This window comes from Etheostoma cragini, chromosome 12 (assembly GCF_013103735.1).
Source record: "Etheostoma cragini isolate CJK2018 chromosome 12, CSU_Ecrag_1.0, whole genome shotgun sequence".
In the NCBI taxonomy this organism is placed as follows: Eukaryota; Metazoa; Chordata; class Actinopteri; order Perciformes; family Percidae; genus Etheostoma; species Etheostoma cragini.
In genome coordinates, this window is record NC_048418.1 from 7,963,756 (window position 1) to 7,982,717 (window position 18,962).

The 18,962-nt window shown below is 39.9% G+C and overlaps 2 protein-coding genes across 5 annotated transcripts in view; one reads left to right on the plus strand and one right to left on the minus strand.

The window, feature by feature from the left end:
* Positions 1 to 2,430, plus strand: part of LOC117953877 (peroxiredoxin-6-like) — a 2,740-nt gene extending 310 nt beyond the window's left edge. The window contains exons 2-5 of the mRNA XM_034887294.1: positions 589 to 745; positions 1,506 to 1,655; positions 1,791 to 1,937; positions 2,077 to 2,430. Of these exons, the coding sequence (XP_034743185.1) occupies positions 589 to 745; positions 1,506 to 1,655; positions 1,791 to 1,937; positions 2,077 to 2,205 (583 nt within the window). The 3' untranslated portion in view covers positions 2,206 to 2,430. The remainder of the gene's footprint in view (positions 1 to 588; positions 746 to 1,505; positions 1,656 to 1,790; positions 1,938 to 2,076) is intronic.
* Positions 2,431 to 3,175: 745 nt separating this feature from the next.
* fggy (FGGY carbohydrate kinase domain containing) lies at positions 3,176 to 17,050 on the minus strand. Of its 4 annotated transcripts, none has more exons than XM_034887289.1 (16): positions 16,906 to 17,050; positions 16,414 to 16,658; positions 15,005 to 15,116; positions 14,257 to 14,408; positions 13,910 to 13,998; positions 11,826 to 11,941; positions 11,603 to 11,731; positions 9,999 to 10,102; positions 9,077 to 9,184; positions 8,122 to 8,183; positions 7,590 to 7,752; positions 6,288 to 6,362; positions 6,037 to 6,157; positions 5,707 to 5,801; positions 4,266 to 4,327; positions 3,176 to 3,727 (listed from the first exon to the last, which is right to left on the minus strand). In XM_034887289.1, the coding sequence occupies exons 2-16, from the start codon at positions 16,594 to 16,596 to the stop codon at positions 3,646 to 3,648; spliced, it is 1,653 nt and encodes a 550-aa protein (XP_034743180.1). In that variant the 5' UTR covers positions 16,597 to 16,658; positions 16,906 to 17,050; the 3' UTR covers positions 3,176 to 3,645. The 4 variants fall into 4 exon arrangements, with proteins under 4 accessions (XP_034743180.1, XP_034743179.1, XP_034743181.1 ...); XM_034887288.1 differs by having other exon boundaries at positions 16,414 to 16,603; positions 16,906 to 17,022; XM_034887290.1 differs by lacking the exon at positions 6,288 to 6,362 and having other exon boundaries at positions 16,414 to 16,603; positions 16,906 to 17,022.
* Between the last annotated feature and the right edge of the window lie 1,912 nt (positions 17,051 to 18,962).

Below are 18,962 nucleotides of genomic sequence, written 5' to 3' on the forward strand. Positions count from 1 at the left end.
GAGAGAGAGAGAGAGAGAGAGAGAGAGAGCGCTTGGGACCAGTTCCTGGTTTCTGACTTCTGCTTTACACCTTGCTTACGATTTCCACATAGAGCATCTAACCATGTAACCCTATAATGGTGGTATTGTTGCCTACAATTGCTAATGCCATTAAAAATACTAATCTATAATGTGGTGGACAAAAAGACAAATTAATCTAACATGTTATTAAGCTGTTTGTGACCAGGTCATGGAGTACTTGATCAGATAGTGAGATGGTCCAAATCAAAAGTAACGTTAAGCTGAGCGGGTCAGAAGTCAATAGTGGGGCAAAATCACATTGCTAACCTAATTAGAAAAGTCCCTTCTCTCATCGTTTTTGAAACACTGAGGCCACATCCTGTCGGTTTGCTGGCAGATGCATCATTCGGTTTAGCCTGTTATGCAAGCTAACCATAAGCAACAACAGTCACCACAATAGTAGATATTTATGTCAGATGAAAGGAAACAGAGTCAGGTTGAATCGTGTGTGTTGAAACCCGAGATTGCGGAAGCACTGACCCTGACATACACCTGACAAGAGCTCACCTATCTCTGTTTTCATTCCAGATGGGGAATCCTGTTCTCCCACCCCAGAGACTACACCCCAGTGTGCACCACAGAGCTGGGCCGTATTGCAAGACTGAGCAGTGAGTTCAGTAAACGCAACATTAAAATAATCGCCCTGTCCATCGACAGCCTGGAGGATCACCACGGCTGGACCAAGGTGTGAGCATTTCCACATTTAGAAGGGTGTGTTCAGGACATAGGGAACACCAAGGTTTTGACTTCCAAACTGGTAACACTTATTTAGTGAGCTCTGTTTTTAGGGTGAGCACAGTGAGTAAAGGTTTTTGCAGGTCAAAAGAAGTAATTCATTTTTTCACACATAAACCCTGAGCAATAGATTTGATGACTACTGGTAGGCTATTTTATTTTAGTGTTGTATGTCCTAACTTTACCCTTAAATACAATCATGTTCATGCTGTTGAAACTAGGCGTACAAAAAACCTGGATAAAAAAACTTTTAATTTTCAACCAAAGTTAACCCAGTGTACAGCTTGATGTGTGGTGAACCACTGTGAAATTTCCAATGCTAACAAGGAAAGCACCCAGAAGGTTCTGAATGGACCAAGGTTTTTTACAGACATGTAAGCTTACTAACTGGTTTTGGTTCTACTGAATTATTTCACAATTTCAGTGGAAAACTGGATAAGATCCTACAGTAAAATATAATTATGAAAGCAGTTTGAAAATATTTATTCCAGACTTGATTAGTTGCAATTATTGGTGGTTAGGAAACTTTAAATTAGAATACCGCGTATCTTACGTATTTTACCTGTGTGTGCTGCTGCACTACATGGGTTTTCTTTAAATAGTTTTTATCATGACCTATAGTTGTTAATAAGAGACAACAGAGCTCCATCAGAGAAATACCAACTTAATTTAAATAACTTACTGAGGCTTTGTATCTCTGTACTAACTAGGACATCCTGGCATACAACTGTGAGGAGTCTGCCTGCTGCTCGCTGCCCTTTTCCATTATAGCGGACAGTAAACGTGAGCTGGCAGTCGCCCTGGGCATGTTGGACCCAGATGAGAAGGACAAAGATGGCCTGCCGCTTACTGCCCGCTGTGTAAGAGTCTTCACAATCACAATTTCCATATTTTAGAGGCAGCATTCCAACTTAATATCTTATCTACTCTCGTGCCTATAGAATACTTATTGCCCTTATCCGGCTCCATCTCTCTGTGTCTGTGTTTGAGTGTAGGTGTTTATCATTGGCCCCGACAAAAGGTTGAAACTGTCACTTCTCTACCCGGCCACCACCGGACGGAACTTTGATGAGATTTTGCGAGCGGTGGACTCACTCCAGATCACAGCAGGGAAACGAGTGGCAACACCTGCAGACTGGAGGGTATGTCGCACCTTTGAAAGTGACCTCAGTTTGTATTAATCATTTCAGCAGTTGACTACGGAGATTATACATACAGGAATTGACCTGCAGATGCCATGCAGAATAACCTAGTTATTTTTCTGTGACGGTCTTCCTCCAGCCTGGAGACTGTGTTATGGTCCCTCCCAACATGTCTGAGGAGGAAGCTGCCTCTTTGTTCCCAGCTGGCGTCTACACCAAAGACCTGCCCTCTGGCAAGAAGTACCTGCGCTACACACCCCATCAATAAGCATGGTTAGAGACAGCACTGATATTCAACACTCACTTAGTCACACTTAATAAAACAGCTGGACCCGGAGTTACAGCTAATTTTTGTCCCTAACAGGGGCATCCCACTTGTGACAAAATGAATGGAATACAAATGAATGCCTTAAGGAATTTGTAGGACTTTTCTAAATTAGAGATTTTACAGTATTTATAACTCCCAATAATAAAAGCTATACTATGTTCGGCCTTTTCTACAGGGGGATTGTTTTTGGAAACAAATGGGGTTGAGATGGGATCATATTAAGAGGAAGTGTTGAATGTTGGTAGTTACACAAAGGATGCAAACAATGTTATTCCCATGCCTGTGTACTCGTTTTATCTGACAGGTGTACTTCATAAAACACAGTTAGTGACACATGGTTAAACTGTTAAGTATATATAGAATTGTATACATTCACATAACTGATTAGTTTAACTATTTTAACTTTGCCAGGCACTAAAAGTCTTGATTTGGATTGATTTACCATATCTACAGTATATAGTTGGTTTATATATAGGGTTTGATGTAAAAAATGTCACCTGTGTGGGACAGTCAAAGGATTAAGGTTAATTCTTTTAGCCCAAAGAATGATTTAGCAAACAATAAAATTGCTCTGTTGTGACTTCTGGACACTACCATTCAGAAGCACCTGTACGAGTTTGTTAGCATAGGCCAGCAGCGCTCTCCATGTCCCTTCTCTATTATAAGGTAGTTGTGTTTGAAGGCGGCTGTTAACACAGCTGTCTTGGATTTGGTGTCCCCACTCACCGTGTCCACAGCATCGGTGAAGAGCTTATCAACTTGGATCCTGGGAACTGCCGGCAACAGAAATAGAAGAATAGGCTCAAATGCAGTGAAGACAGAACAAAGGACAAGCTGTTTAAAAATGAATGAGTTGGAGCACACAAAATTATAAATCATTAGGTCGGAGTGACAGTGAAAGACATGAGCGCAGTTCTGTCATTTTTATTTTTAAGAATAGGTGAAGGTGACAGTACATGATGGCATTTGGCTTTGGATGGAGCTGAGGGGGTCACTCAATCTGTTGATGTCACTGCGTGCACTCCTGCATCCTCCTATTAATTTGGGCAGAACAGCAGCAGAGGCTCTAAAAGGCAGACAGCCACGGAAAGCTACAACAACTTGTCTAACAGAGGTCTCATCTACTGTCCTCTCCCATGTGGTTTGAATTCCTGGATGTGTGAAGTCTTAACTCTGGCACCACTCAGCAACTCAGAATCAATTAAACCTGCTGACAGATATTAACTTCAGAAAGCTGTTGTCCTTCAAGTTATTTTAATTGAGACAAAAAGTAAAAGCATCAAGGCTAAGACTTCTGTTCTCATTTTCAGTGTGTGGATTTGTCAACATTATTACATCAGAGGAAGTCAGTTCCGGCTCGGCGGCCTCCCACCAGCAGCGTCATCTCTGGTTCATGAGGGCCTGGTACTCCCTCTGGTGGGCGAACAGTCGCAGAAACACTTTGTACTTTCTCTCATAGAAGCTGAGAAAAGTAAGACGTACAGAAAATTAATAACACATATGTTTTGCATAGAACTGTAATTTCACATTTCATTGTAATAATAAATCACACAGACTTCTTACATAGTTAAGTTCCCTCACAACCTAACCTTGACTAGTGATAGTCCAATATTATACATTATGGTTACTTGTAACTCAATCAATCTTTATTTATATAGGCCACTTTGCACATTCAAATGCAATGCAATTTGCTTCACATTAGAAATAAAATCACAAGCATTAAATATATATATTTTTAAATTGCATATATGTATATGACATTCCATGAATAGATGCAATAAAAAGAAAGGTAGAAATTATTTTTTGAAGTGGTTTCTATGAAAAGGTAAGTTGTGACTTGAAGAAGCCAATATTTGTTTGGGTTAAAAAATGTTGATATGATGCATTCTTTTTTAATTGAGCATCACGTATATTTCATACAGTGATGTTACAATCCCAAAGACCATTACAACAACCATAATTTTAACCAAATACTTGGAGAAAAAACCTCTCTATCTCACCTCTGGAGCTTATAGTCGGGCTGAACAACTTTCCCCACTTTTGCCATTCCCTTCATTGCCTCCTAAAACATAAATAGCAAAGACAAATATCACTCAATAAATCATGCTGTGCACATTCCATTTCAGGCCAGCCGTGACCCAGTTATAATAACACCAGCCAAACTGCAGTGGTTTTGTTCTGGTTGAGTTTATGACTAATGCAGTGCAGGGCCTCTCTGCTGTCTGAACCTACACAATCCAGCCAGTTGACTGTGTGCAGCCAAGAGGATCAGGCACAACAACTGCCTGCAGAAGTTAAGTCTGAAAATGGGTCGACAGGTGCAGCCGAGTCCAAACCATAACGTCTTATTTTTAGTAAATCTGGCTTAAAGGTTTTCCATTGTCTTGGGCTCCAAGCTCGGGTACTGAGACACCAAGGGATGATAGCTTGACCTCGCAAAAGATTTAAAAAATCACTTTACATCTTAAACACACTATGCACAAATCTGCACTGTGACTGAAGCAAGCAGAGCCATGCACTCTCTACTTTGTGTTTTGGTTCCACCCAGCAGAGGGAGGCATTGAGCCAGTGATAATGAGATCTGTGCTGGGTGCCTACTGGCTGGGCATTTCATGGTTTTGAGGTCCATTTTATTAGACTACAAAACAAGAAGATTGGATCACAAACTTTAAAAAGGGACACGCCACCGATTTCGCACATGAAGTTTGGTTTACTCCTTGTGAGGAGTACTACAGACTGTGGAAACAACTGTATAATGTCTGCAGTGTCTCTGGAAAAAAAACATTTGGGGTTTGGCTTGAGCCATTTTTACAATAATAATTCTGCATTACAACAAGAGGTGTGTGTGTGGTTTGCAAGAAGTGGGCATTTAGGAGGAAGGGGCGATTTAATTAAAGATGCCATGCAGTTGGGAGATGAAGGATCCAGTGTTTTGAACATAAACAAACATTGTATTCTTTTGGGAACAAAGCACACACACACACACGCACACACACACGCACACACACACACACACACACACACACACACACACACACACACACACACACACACACACACACACACACACACACACACACACACACACACACACACACACACACACACACACACACACACACACAGTACCTCCTCTCTTATACAATATTAAGCATACTGGTTTTTCCCAGTGTGGAACACTACTACATGTACACCACATTTCCAGGTTCAAGTTCCATAACGAATTACATATTTTTGACAATCAGTGTGATTTTGTGTGGTGTTTTTGTAATAAAGAATTCAAATGTATCTTGTAGTCTACTAAAAACAAAAAAAAACTGTAATTTTTCCAATAATTTTTCATAACGTGACTCACCAGCAGTGGGGTAAATATTAATACATTTATTAAGAACCTTGTTTAAAAGCACATAAGGATACTCCAAATTGAATGTGTCCCCCCACCTGTATAGTGCTGTAGTCCTGTGATGCACATGCACCCAGGATTGCTGCACCTATTAACACTGCTTCCATCTGGTCAGGCAACACCACAGGCAAGCCTGAAAAGGACAATAATGAAAACAAGTGGATTTTGTTAACGCCTCCATCGGCCAATATAACAAAAGTTTTCATAACAATGTGTACAGTTTAGTAAACATTTTAGAGAACCTAAACTTTTTTGTTACCATTATTTAATATTTTTGGTCCAATGTCTATTTAGCAAAATTGACATTCACAATATCAAAACTTTTCTCCAAAGCTACCATCATCCCTTAGTTAGTTAGTATTTTATACCTGTAGCGTTAGCGTGGATCTGGACAAAAAGGGCATTTTTGCTCAATCCGCCACACAGGAAGAGGGTTCTGATGTCATGTCCTGCTTCTTTCATGGCATCCAGAATATGAAGAGTACCTAGCTGAAAACCGATACAAAGATAAAAGCGGAATCAGGTTCCAAGTAAACAAATACAACCTTCCTTTGCACTTTAAGGTACGAGGTTGTCAGACTGAGGCTCAGAGTCAGTCATCTGAAAACAGAAGACTCACAGCGAGGGCTTGTACAGTGGCTAAATAGAGCAGGGCCAAGTCATCCAAGGTTTGGGAGAGTGGCAGTCCGATCACCTGAAAAACAGTAATGTGTCATTCAAAAATGTCTCAGCACTCAATAATAGGAGTCACCAGATGGGTGCATTCACCAACAAAGGGTTACGGGAAAGCAGAGCTGTCATTGAGGGTCTGGTATCTCAAATCACCAGTGATTCAGTCAAAACAATATTCAACAGTTCTCTACTTCCTGGCTTCCTGCTTCCTGCTTCCTGGAACTATAGACATGGTCTGGAAACAATAATTAGCTTACAAAACACAGAAATCCCTTTAGTGGCTCAACTGTGACACACTTTTATTTGGAGTACCAAGTTTTATTCTTTGCACTCACAAAATTATAACATGCCTGGAAAATCCCTTAAAAGTGAATGTAAACTGTTGTCAGTGCAATGTAAAAAAAATTAAAGGCGATATATACACACCAAGAAATTCTGGGGTAACAGATTTATTTGTAACACTGGGAAAGCCTACGTTAGCGTATCCAGCCAGGTGAAAGGAAGCAGGAGATTTCTTTCAATGGCCCTAATTGTATTTGAATGTTATTTTATATGTTGTAGTTATGGTTGATACTGGGGCAGGACCATCACAGGAAAGAGGCAAATTAAAAAAAGAATAACTAAAATCTAAAAAGGGAAAGAATTGAATGGAAACAATTACGGGATTGTAACTGATACGTCAGTAGCCAACATTTAATTATTTCCATTTAGCGGGGATGTTTTATTCATGTGGTCCATGTTTATGTTGGCTTACTATTTCCTATTCCCTTGTCCCCCTGTAAAATCCCTTGTATAAAGCGTTTGTGGGTTTTTTGTATCAAAGTTATTATTACATTGTTGCTACAACAAACTCCTAATGCTTTTGCTTGTGACACAGTGACCGTGATACCTGGTTTAGCTTACGTAGTATCCAAATTACCCAACACTTACATGACCTCACTGTAACGATAACTCAGTAATACAGCACAAAAGAAAAGACCTTTACGACAGCAGATGTGGTAAAAACACTACCGCTTTTGTCCAAAGTGGACGCTAGAACCAACACAAACGGAAAGTCACATATAGTCACTTGAACTAGTTATAATTAATTTACTATAATAATAAGATTGGACCACTGAAACATACTTAAAAAGCATGCCTCTGTAGATAAGATAAGTGCAGTAAATAAACTTGAAAAAAAAAATACATGCTTTGATCAATAACACATTGTTTAATGAGTCACGTCTTCATGTGACTTATGTTTCCTCACCATGCCTTTCAAGGTGGGGTCAGCCAGGGGCGATCTATTCCCATGAAAGTCCGGCCACACATGAAGACCTGAGGCCAGCAGGTCAACAGTAGTACTGGTGTTAGCCATTGAACTCAGGTGGCTGTTCAGATAGCTGTAGATGTTCACGCCAGTGAAGGGAACTCTGGGGGGAAGTGACAGTACGCAAACAAAGAGCCCAGTCTGAAGAAATAACATTGAAGATGTTGTATGGAAAATCATACATTTTGAAATTGCTGCAGCCTTTTTCCACTGAGGACATTTCATAATGACATAGCAGAACCAGCACAGGTGTTACTAATAAAATCTCTTTAAGTGCTCCAGTAAGCCAATCGGTGGGCGAACATGGTCACTGTAACACGGCATTTTCATGTAATTCTAAGTAAATGTTAAGAAAATCAAACAATTCAAAAATAAATCACTTTATTTGCAATGTCCACATTATAGTCATATTGTAATAAATACTTAACCTTACTAAACTTAGCTAAACTAAGCACTAAACGCATCAGCTGACCTCTGACGAGCCTCTTCCTGGAGCTGTGTGTAGGCGGCGTGGCCCTTCACCATGTGCTCGATCTGAGGGAGGAGAGAGCAACACAGTTTAACGGAAAGGATTACAGATGACACGATCAACTTCAAAGTCAGTGGAGCGCACAGTGATGTTATAGAACAGACTGCTTTAAAGCATTGTCGTTTATGCGGCCAGATGAGTCCCGGTGTCTTCTGGGAACACTTCATGTTGATTGTATACATTTGTCTCAACTTGCATTAGAATGTCAGAATAATAATAGTAATAATAATTATCATTGTGAATTGCTCTTTCCATTTTAAATATACAGTACATTTATTTATTTATTTACAACTTTTTTCAAACAAATTAAGGTTTTCTATTGTATTCCAGGATACATCTTATTGTTATATCACTGTGACCCTGATAATGTAAAAACAAAAATGCACAGCCTATGAAGTAAACAATGCCCCTCTCCTTGGGAATCAATAAAGTACCTATCTATCATGTGATTGCAGAAAACATACAGTAAAAAAAAATCAAAAAAATATGAATTGATTTTTTGAATTCTATGAATCAATTTTCAATCAGTAGAGCTTGAATCGCAATTTGACCCCTACTGTGTACCCTTGTCATTTTTGCTGCTATGAACGTGTATACGGTAAGGTGCCAACAACTAACAATTGAAATAATAAAAAGACATAATCCAAGCAATAATCACTTAGCCTATATACTTACAATTTGGCATATCGAAATAAAATGAACAATTACCAGTCATACGCCTTAAGAGCTCAGCTTGTGTCAGCAATTAATTGCAGTAAAACAAAGAAACGGCGACTGTGTAAATATATTGACAATTATGTAATAATTGTTACAAGCCTGACTTGCATGCAGTCTTCTGTTGCTGCACAGCAAAAAACAGCTCAGTGAAATCCTGCATTTGATTTGACGGAGGACTGACCAGCCTTCCTGTAGCACTCTGTCCTCCCTCATTGAGCCACATGCCCGGCACCATGGCAGACAGGCAGGGACCCCACACGCCGGGCACAAACAGAGGCTGCTCGCTGATCTGATGCATATGAATACAAAATGTAATGTTTCAGTTAGCACTGTATATCACACTTACAATCTACAAAGAGATAGATAGGGCTTTAGTAAAAAGCTAACAGAAATACTGTAATGGAAACCCATTTTAGAAAAGAAGCACAACTTGCATAAAAATAGGTTTACTTACATCTTTATAAATACTACACTAAATAGTTCATTTTTATTTTTATTAATTCAGGACAATGCATATTGATGAACAAGCACAGCAGTATACGTAAATGGGCCAGGTTGTAGAGATTGGAGTTACATCAAAAAAGGATAGTAACATAGAATATTAATAACATGTAGTATTTAAAACAAAAAGAAACAAAAAAAAGAAAAAGTTGCACAATGCTTGTACCAACGTGGAACTACTTAAATAGTATTTATAAAGATGTTAGTAAGGTACAAGTGGCTGAAATGGGTTTCCTCAGGAGGCTGGCTGGCATCTCCCTTTGAGATAGGGGGAGAAGCTCAGTCATCCTTGAAGAGCTCGGGCCAGAGCCGCTGCTATCCATACATTAAAAAACAAAAACAAACATATGATGCATGTAAAAATGACTTTTGAGACGGAAACATTCAGGGTGGTCCTGCTATCGCCATGTATGGGAAAAGTTATTTATTATAACATTACTTGTGCTAGATCGCACAGTAGTAGCTATGTTTTACTGTACATCACCTCCAAGTTCAGAAAAAGTGTGATCATGGAATTCATACCATATCTACACTATACTATAATCAAGAGCAATTTTTCAAAAAGTCACACAGCAGGTAAAATGTAGCTGTAAACCGCTCACCGCCATGTGACAGGTTGACGTCCCACAGATCATTGCCATGCGGGAGGTGATTGGCTGGTCCTCACAGGGCAAGTGAAAGCCTTTTACATCTGCACCTATCACACCTGGAAAGAGCAAAATCACACATTTTAAATCAGATTTTAGCAACATAATTATTTTTTTTTGGGGGGGGGGGGTACACATTATATTATATTATATATATATAATATACATTATATTATTATTTTAAATTCACAAAACTCCTGTCAGAGCATTGGCCAGGGACCTTCCAATGATTAGCAAATGAAAAGCTTCCAATCCTTTTGAAGTGTTTTTCTAACTTTCACATGGAATTCAGCAGTGACACTAACTGCTGGAATAATGTTTGTCAAGCTGGTTAGAATTATAGGTAGAAGGTTCTTCTTCGCGCAGGGGTTGTACATCAATATGACATGCATGACAAGTAAAAGTGCAGAGTGTTTTAGCCTCTGACTGATGCGACAACGTGTGATAGGCAGAGGTCAGAGGGCAGAGTTCATGAGCAGTTTATCTCCAGAACAAAACCAGATGGTTCGAATTTTCAAACCAGAGGGATCGCCGACTGCTGCTCACACAGATACAAAAGCTAACCTTTTAAACAGACATTGGTTTGTTGCATTTAATTAAAAGTTACCGCAACATCCCAGCTTGAAATCTAATCAGGGATCTTTATTCCACGTCATCCCCATCGTCTATCACCTCTACTGTCGGCTATCTAACAAGGCACAAAATGCAAAACAAATTAAACTATTAAAAAAATGTATCTTGACAACTGTTGGCTCAGAGTGTCATCAACATTCTGTTTCATCTGGCACCACAGACCACACTTTGCATAAAATCTAAAAATCCATTTGACAGATTGCTTAAAAATGTAACGTCTTTACCCCAGAGAATGGGCCCTCTGCTTTTGGGACATTTTATTGTTTCTCCTCAGGTGCCTGACTCAGGTTTTCATCTTACACAAGATCCTGAAACTATTCCAACAACGTGTATATTTACTTTACCCTGAGATTGAAATCTAGTGTTGATGAGTCCTTGACATTCTCTATCACCCCAATTATGCTAAACCTAATACTTACGTATCAAAATGTAACCAGTAATGTTGTTTGTTATGTTTATTTAGGCTCCCTAGTGGACGGACATTTTCATTTTTGATACCTCAAGAGGTTTGTCTTATACCCACCCAAAACGTGACCTTCAGGTATTACATTATTACAATCAAATCTTCTGCCTCCCTCCTCCCTTTGGGCGTCTTTTTAAAGTCTTAAGGTCTGGCAAGATTGGTAAAAAATTACTTTGCTCTGTACATCTTCCTGATGACATTACAGATGATGTTAAAGTTCTGAAAGTTAATATTTCAAAACTATTAACTCTCATAGTTATGTGGAACATGCAAAGCTACTGTATACCTCTCAGGTGTCAGACAAGCCCAGTTTCCAAAAGGAGTTTTTCATAATCTTTTTTTTTAAGATTATCCTGTTGGCTTAAAAATAGAGAAAGGAGCTCATTGGTTGTAAGGAAACTTAGAACAAATAGATATATTTGGAGAGGAGACTGGTTTACTGAACAGGTTTAGAGTATAATACCAAGGCCTCCAGCATGAGCATCAATGACAGAAGCACCAACTGCGGTTCCGGGCTCCAAACCAAAATCTGCTGCAGCCTCCTGGGTGAGTCCATCTCCCAGCGGGATCCCTGGAGAACACGTCGTGCTGCCTGGTGTTTGAAAAGATTGTTACACGCTCTGTGAAATTTCTTCTGAAAATCTTTCATGCAATTAATAAGACACATGGTTTTTCATGTCTTTTACCTATTTTGGAAAAGTTGTTTTCGAGGATATCCTCCATTCCAATGCTAGTCCAAAAACCAGCATCCCATCCCTCTGGAGGGCAATACGTCCATTTACACAACAGAGTACATAAGGACCTGTGAAACAACACCAAACAGTACTGTAATATGTCTCATCATAACACATTCATCAAGTACAACATGAGGTCACATTGACTGCTGCATAACGCTATAAATTGAGGGTAATTATGGAGAGGGGAAAACCGCCATGGCCATTTTTAAATGGGTCCTTTGACCTCTCACCTCAGGATATCTGAATGAAAATTGGATCTATAGATATCCATAAGTCTCCCCTTTACAGACATCCATGCTAATCCTATGCAGGTTGGGGCAAAAACCGTACTATATTTCTGCATACTGGGGTCCCCTTAAATAGTCTTCGAAAGCAGAGACTCTCTTGGATGTAAGTCCCCATAGGAGCCATTTCATTGTAGGGAGACCATTATTTGAAACTTGACCTAACTGTATGAATTATCAGACGATGTATGAAGAACAGAAATGCTCGCCATCCAATCGCCAAAAAACATAATTCTGTTAGAAATCTCCAAATGTCAAAACTTTTTGATACCCACTCACACCATGATTTTCCAGTGGTGTTCCTCAGGGTCTTGGTGTCTCAATGTGGTTTGATTTTTTCATTAAAAACATTTTTTTGAGTGATAAAAACAATAAATAAATCACTGTTAACACTAACAATGATTAATGACTGGAACTAAACTTGACACAGTGCATTAATCTCAAATTAATTTTCAGGTTCCAGACAGCTTTCAGATGATGTAAACTACTTCTATGTGCGTACTCTGTTAATCTTTTATTTAACCCTGAACATCTGTCCCTGTCCCTGCCCCACCCCCGTTTTGTAGCTGCTAATAGATATACAGAATCTGGTGAAGGCCACAGAAAAAAACAAAAACAGTTTGTCCATGATAAAAGACACACTTCTTGGAATTTTGCCTGCTTTGGAGGACAACCCTGTTCTTTCTTTTAAACAGACATTTGATAAAAGGACAATGTTTCATCAGGTTATCGTTCCCTGTATAATACTGTAGTCATTAACAACCATTTGTAGGTCACTGTAAATGGTGAACCCATTTCAATCCCACTTGGAAATTTGTGTATTAAACACTTTCACACATGTTCAGAGACAGTAAACTATCTTGATGCTTCAGGCTGATTGCAGTTCCACCAGAGCCCCACCGGGGGTGATCCCAGGCGAATGCAGAATAAATGGTGTTCTATGGAACTTTATACCTCATAATCCACTTTTCCCGGGATGTAATTTTTGTCTAGTAATTTAAATGTTGTATTTGAAAGGGGAGGCTACGAAACTACACCCTGCTGGGAGTTAGATAGTTTAAAGTCGCTTTTTTGTTCTAAGAAAGCCTTTTAAAATCTGAATGATATCATACACATTGCACGGCCAGATATAATAATAATAATAATAATATATTTTATTTAAAGCGCCTTTCATGACACCCAAGGTCACTTCACAAAAAAAGGGGCATTAAAGTTATAGTCATCTGCTTTACCGCAATCTCTGAGTCACTTCCTTTTTTCTCCTTCGAGGCATCAACAACACAGCGGACAGGTTAGTCTCTCCTTGTCAATACACGTGCTAGAAAGAGGTTTGTTAGTGTTTTAAAGACCGTGCCGAAATATTTACTCTGACATTATAACTCCGCTTCAGATGCCATCAAGCAGGATCTCTGGTCGTGATCAGTCCTTTACTGACCAATCAGCATTTATTAGCAGAATTCTAGCATGTTATGGGCAAAAACGACTCAACCTGTATGAAATTGAAAGGACATAAGTACTTGATCATTCAACTTAAGACCAATAATCCATGTCAAACTCGCAAAAACAAATCTGAGATTTCTCAATGACAACCAGGGAAAAGAGACACATTTAGCTGTCTAGCTTCATAGAGTCCCATTCATTTTGCACAGGATCACCCTTAGTGGAACTCTGGTGGAACTGCAACCAAATTCGGTACAATGGGGCTTAATAGGGAGTGAACAAGCTTTCCTTAGACGGGCTTTGGCTCACCGTGTCAAAGAGCCTGTTGCCTTCCAAGATAGGAAGTCTGGAAGGTCAAAAAAGTGTCCTGCTTTGTTCCAGCAGCTTTCTCTCAGATTCTGATTAAAAGACAAGAGAAATGTGTGCCAAGTGAACCACATGATCAGTGAGTAGTAACAGCACACGCGTGTACTAACAGACCATAAAACCACCTTCAGGAAGCGTTCATCTATCAGATGCTTCCCCCCAAAAAAGGTGGGTAAGGCTAAGAAACTAAAACAACAACAACACACACATGCTGACAAACCAATACCGAGAGCGACAATAAAACATATACATAGATCAGTGGTCCTGTGGTGACCTCGCTCACCTCTCACCTCTTTGAGCCAGAGCAGCTTAGGGGGTTGCATCTCTGGTGACATCACCCCTCCCACCCTGCTCAGGACTCGGTGGCCTGTGCTGGTTATACGAGCGGCCTGCTCTTCAGCGCGATGGTCCATCCACATCACCACATTCCTTTGTCTGTCACCTGGGAAAGAAGAGAAAAGAGGAAGGGGGAAAGAAGCAAAATGTACATAAAATGTACCAAATAGCCAATACTGCATGGACCGAACACCCCAGATGGATTGAGTTGTTCTTTTAGGCGATGATAAACAAAACTCTGACTGTGAGGGATATGTATTATCTACGTAGCATACAATCAGTCATTTAACCTCAATATCTGGGCCCTGACCCTGCATCCATTTTCACTAATTGAACATGAAATAAACATGAATCTCAACCAACTCCAGGGGTTCTGGACTTTAGTTTTACCCTGACCTTTAACCTTGCTGTGGAGTAGGTTTTTTACACTCTGTGATCAATAAAGTGTTGTCTTACATTGGACTAAAACAACACTGGTCCAAGCTAAACTCAACAACTGAAAGGTTTCATGCCAAAATGCTCCAAAACTCCATTCTAGTAACATTTTACAATCAGCATTTTAAAAACACGATTAAGTGCACTCTTAGTAACCACATATTTGACTTACATAGGTATAAATGGTGCTTTCCTGACGCAAAAAAATATGAGTGATATGTGGGGGACAAGGATCAGGCTATAACGAGAGAACATTATTTCCCTTACCATCCTGACAGACTGGCACGGGCTGGAAGTTTTGGTCCAAAACCACTAACGAGCAGGTGGCATCAAAACCGATCCCTCGTACTTGACTCCGCTCCACGCTTTGGGTAACTCGCTGGAACAGATACAAATATGGTCTGAGACGGTTGGTCAATGCTTTTACAGATTCACAATATCTGTGGAGTGACTGTAATATGGTATGTATGAACATGTTAGCAAGCACTGCATCATAGTTCAATATACATACAGTGTGTGTTACAGTGACATAAATACAATCATTGAGCCCTGATTTATTTTTACAAATAATCAGCGTGTTTGAATGGATAAACAGTAGCAGTACTACAAAAAGTAATAGCTAAAAGCTTGCAATATTAATTCAAAGTAATCACTAAATTTGCGGGAATGCAAAGTTCAACAAAACCAACTTAAACAGTGACAATTACATTTTATAAAAAGAATGATCTCACAATATTCATTTTCATGTTGTGTTACTTTACATCCACTTTAATATAATTTAACATGAACACATTTAGAACATGACCAGTGGGGTCTACAGTAGTTTACAGCAGGGATATTCAACAGGGAGTCCTCAGAGTCAATGCAAATTATTGTTAATTTTTGAAAGTTTTTTCAAAGATTAAAAAGTCTTAACATGAATCCAACATTTTGTAAGCAAATATAATATCCCCCGTTAATGACAGGCTTAATGGCCTAAAGGACAAATGGTTACTAAGGTAGCCATCCACAGATACGGTGCCAAATTACATTTTAAAAGGAAAACATTATTTATAAAAGCACGCCAACAATTATAAGGCTATTTTAAAAGCAAATTATTCTATGCAAAAAAAAGGTATGTGTAAAGTCTTTAGGCCGCCCTACACCTAATTGTAGGCTAGGGCTGCACAATATGAGGAAAATATCTAATTGCGATTATTTTGACTGATGGATTGCAATATGATTCACGATATTGAAAAGAATGATCACGTTTGTTTCATTATTCTCCTATTCATTGACTAATATTACTCTTTAAAAATTAAAATGACTAGGGTGAGTTTTGCAAGGATCTGTACCAAATCAAGATGTTTTTTGTAGTCCGTAGGATCCGATTTGTAGTCCAGGATGTTTCTGCAGCACTACACTACTTCGTTCAGAATGGTTTGACACATAGTTTGCATTTAACAAATATTGCACTGGTCCATATTGCGATTTGGATAAAATTGCGATTTATAGTGGAGCCCTGTTGTGTGCCCAGTTAAAAATGCATCTTTAGTTTATACAATGTAGTATCTCCATCTCTTTCATTTAAGGGGTCCTTGGCTTAAAAATCGTTGAAGACACCTGGTCTACAGCTGAGTTTATCTGATAGGATCAGGGGGGAGGGGGGTTCCAATGCTCTGAAGAGGCCACCCTACCTTGACAACTGTGCAGCATTTCTCCCAGATCTCAGTGGAGGACTGGACATAGTGGTCCGACTGGGGCTCCCAGATGCTGATGGGCTCCACTGCAGTGCTCTTTATGAGACCAGCTCTGGTCACCAGTGCAGCCCTCACACTGGCAGTGCCCACGTCCACCCCGACGTAGTAGACCTCCGCCATGAATGAGGACCCAGGGGTTAATTATTGACCAGGTTACACCGCCAACGTCAACATGTAATGGACTGCTTCGAAAAACAACGAAGTGAAAACAGATATCAACGCATGTATATAATACATTTGCTTTCAACTAATTACTTATTGTGTATGTTTAGAAACATCATCGTCCTCAACTGAATATGATTAACGCTGTGCAGCAACAGTGATTTTCTACCAATGATTTGCACAGAATAAACTTTTTTAAATACACACAAAACACACTACTAAACACAGAGGACATTTGTACACGAGCTAGAACATATCCCAACTTACCGGCGGGTCAAAATCTCATTTCAGCGCAGGGAACATCACTTGTGAGTTTCTGATAAGCGGAGCCTACTTCGTGCTAGAGATGGTGGCTGCGACGGAACGCGAAACCGGCCAAAAAAGGTCAAAGTCGATTTCTCCCCTCCGCTGAAAAATGTAGTCCATCCAGACCAGGGGGCAAGTTTAAACAAACGAAAGTGGACGAGAGCTACTTGCACCACATCGCTTACATTTATTTACATAGCACACATACGCTTGGATGAAGCTACTGTTTGTACACGTGGATGAAATTGCAACAGGCCTACCCAAAGTCCGAAGTCAAGGAAGCACCATGGGTAATTTCAATGTTTCCCCCTGCCTTTCCATCATTATCTTCTTATGTATATGTTTTTAGATGACACCCTTTTTTGCAGGATTTTATAAAATTTGGTACACTAACATGTCTGTCATTATTATTTTATTATTCAGTCAACAGACCTTGTTTACAGCAGACATCTTGACTTGTTATAGCAGAGGAAGCACAGGTGTTATAACCTTAACAATATCATATGACTCTGCTCCTATTAAGGGTCACAGTAAGTCATGCCATTGAGCCAGCATGCACAACGCAAGGACTCCGGAACTAGCTCAACTAAATGGTATCACCCATTGGGAACGTTATTAAGTAGGCCACACTGTGCTTTTCCTGCTATGACATGTCAAAATGTCTTTTGTCAAAAAAAGTCTATGAAAATACTTAATATGAATTACTAACCACTCATATGTGAGCTGAAGGACATCATTTAGACTACTATAAAAGGTAATATAATCTGTTACAGTAGTGTATAGCAGTGCCTGTAGTTGCAAAAAGACGTTAACCTGCCATTAAAACCACTGACTCTGACTAAGAATTGTCAAACCTTCCAGTCTGCATCCCACATGGTCACTTTCACCTACTGTATTCTTCTCTTGGAGGAGATCAACAGCTGTCTAAAGGAAGTAGTACTAGCTGGGATCTGTGTGTTTGGACCAGGAATGATCAGTAGAGATGGGATACTGAGAGAACTAAGCAGCGGGACAGGAAGAAACAGATGGTCTTCAACAAACACTGCATTGACAGTGTTTGAAATCTCATCTATCTCCCTTACTGCTCGGTGTGTGTCGGTGTGTGTGTGTGTGTGTGTGTGTGTGTGTGTGTCTCCCTCTGGTCCACGTCTGAAGGTAATCAAAACTTTGTTCTGTTGATACATCAACACATGTATATAATCTTTCCCTGTGTTTTGCTCTAATGAAGGGAGGGGGGGGGGGGGGGTCCCACCTATGTACAACAAAAGCAGGCCTGTTGGTAGGCAGGCAGGACCGGCTCCTGATTAGAAAACTGCATGCAGTGGAAACAGCTGGCCCGGGAAGGGAGGAGGAAAGCAAAGTTATCTAAAAGCGAGCCCGTCAGGCCAGCAGAGAGGAAAAGCTGACAGAGAAACAGGAAGCACAGCCGGGGCACAGCGGCAGTTTCATGTAGCAAATAGTCCTCAGTCGGGCTAAACACAGGTGTTCAGAGAAAAACACATACAGATTAAAGTGGCTCATTAAGTTATTATTACATTAAAAGCTGCTCTGTCATGTCAAAAGAAAAGACGAAAGAAAAAGCTGAGGCCTTGTTTGCCTTCATTCCCGGTGTTGTAGGCCTATTAGACACTGAAGTTTCTGGAGCATTCCAGCACTGGATTTCTACTTCAGGGTGTCAAATACTTCCAAATGGGCGTTGCACTGCCGTGTTGTGAAGACAACATGTCATCTCAAGAGCGTTGACCTCAGGCAGCTCTGGTTCTCTCAGGCTGTCTGGAGCTGTTAACTTATTTATAGTTGGTTTGAGGAGAACACGTTGAATAATACAATGGGGGAGGCCAGACAGACTGAACTGCAGCTGTACAGAGCCTTCAGTCATTAACTTCACATTTTCCTATGAGAGTCGGTCACAGAATATAACAAATATATTTACGGGACAGTATCATGCAACTCAAATAGATTAGATTCAACTTTTTTGTCATTGTGTAGAAGTACAAAGACTAACAAAATGTAGTTTG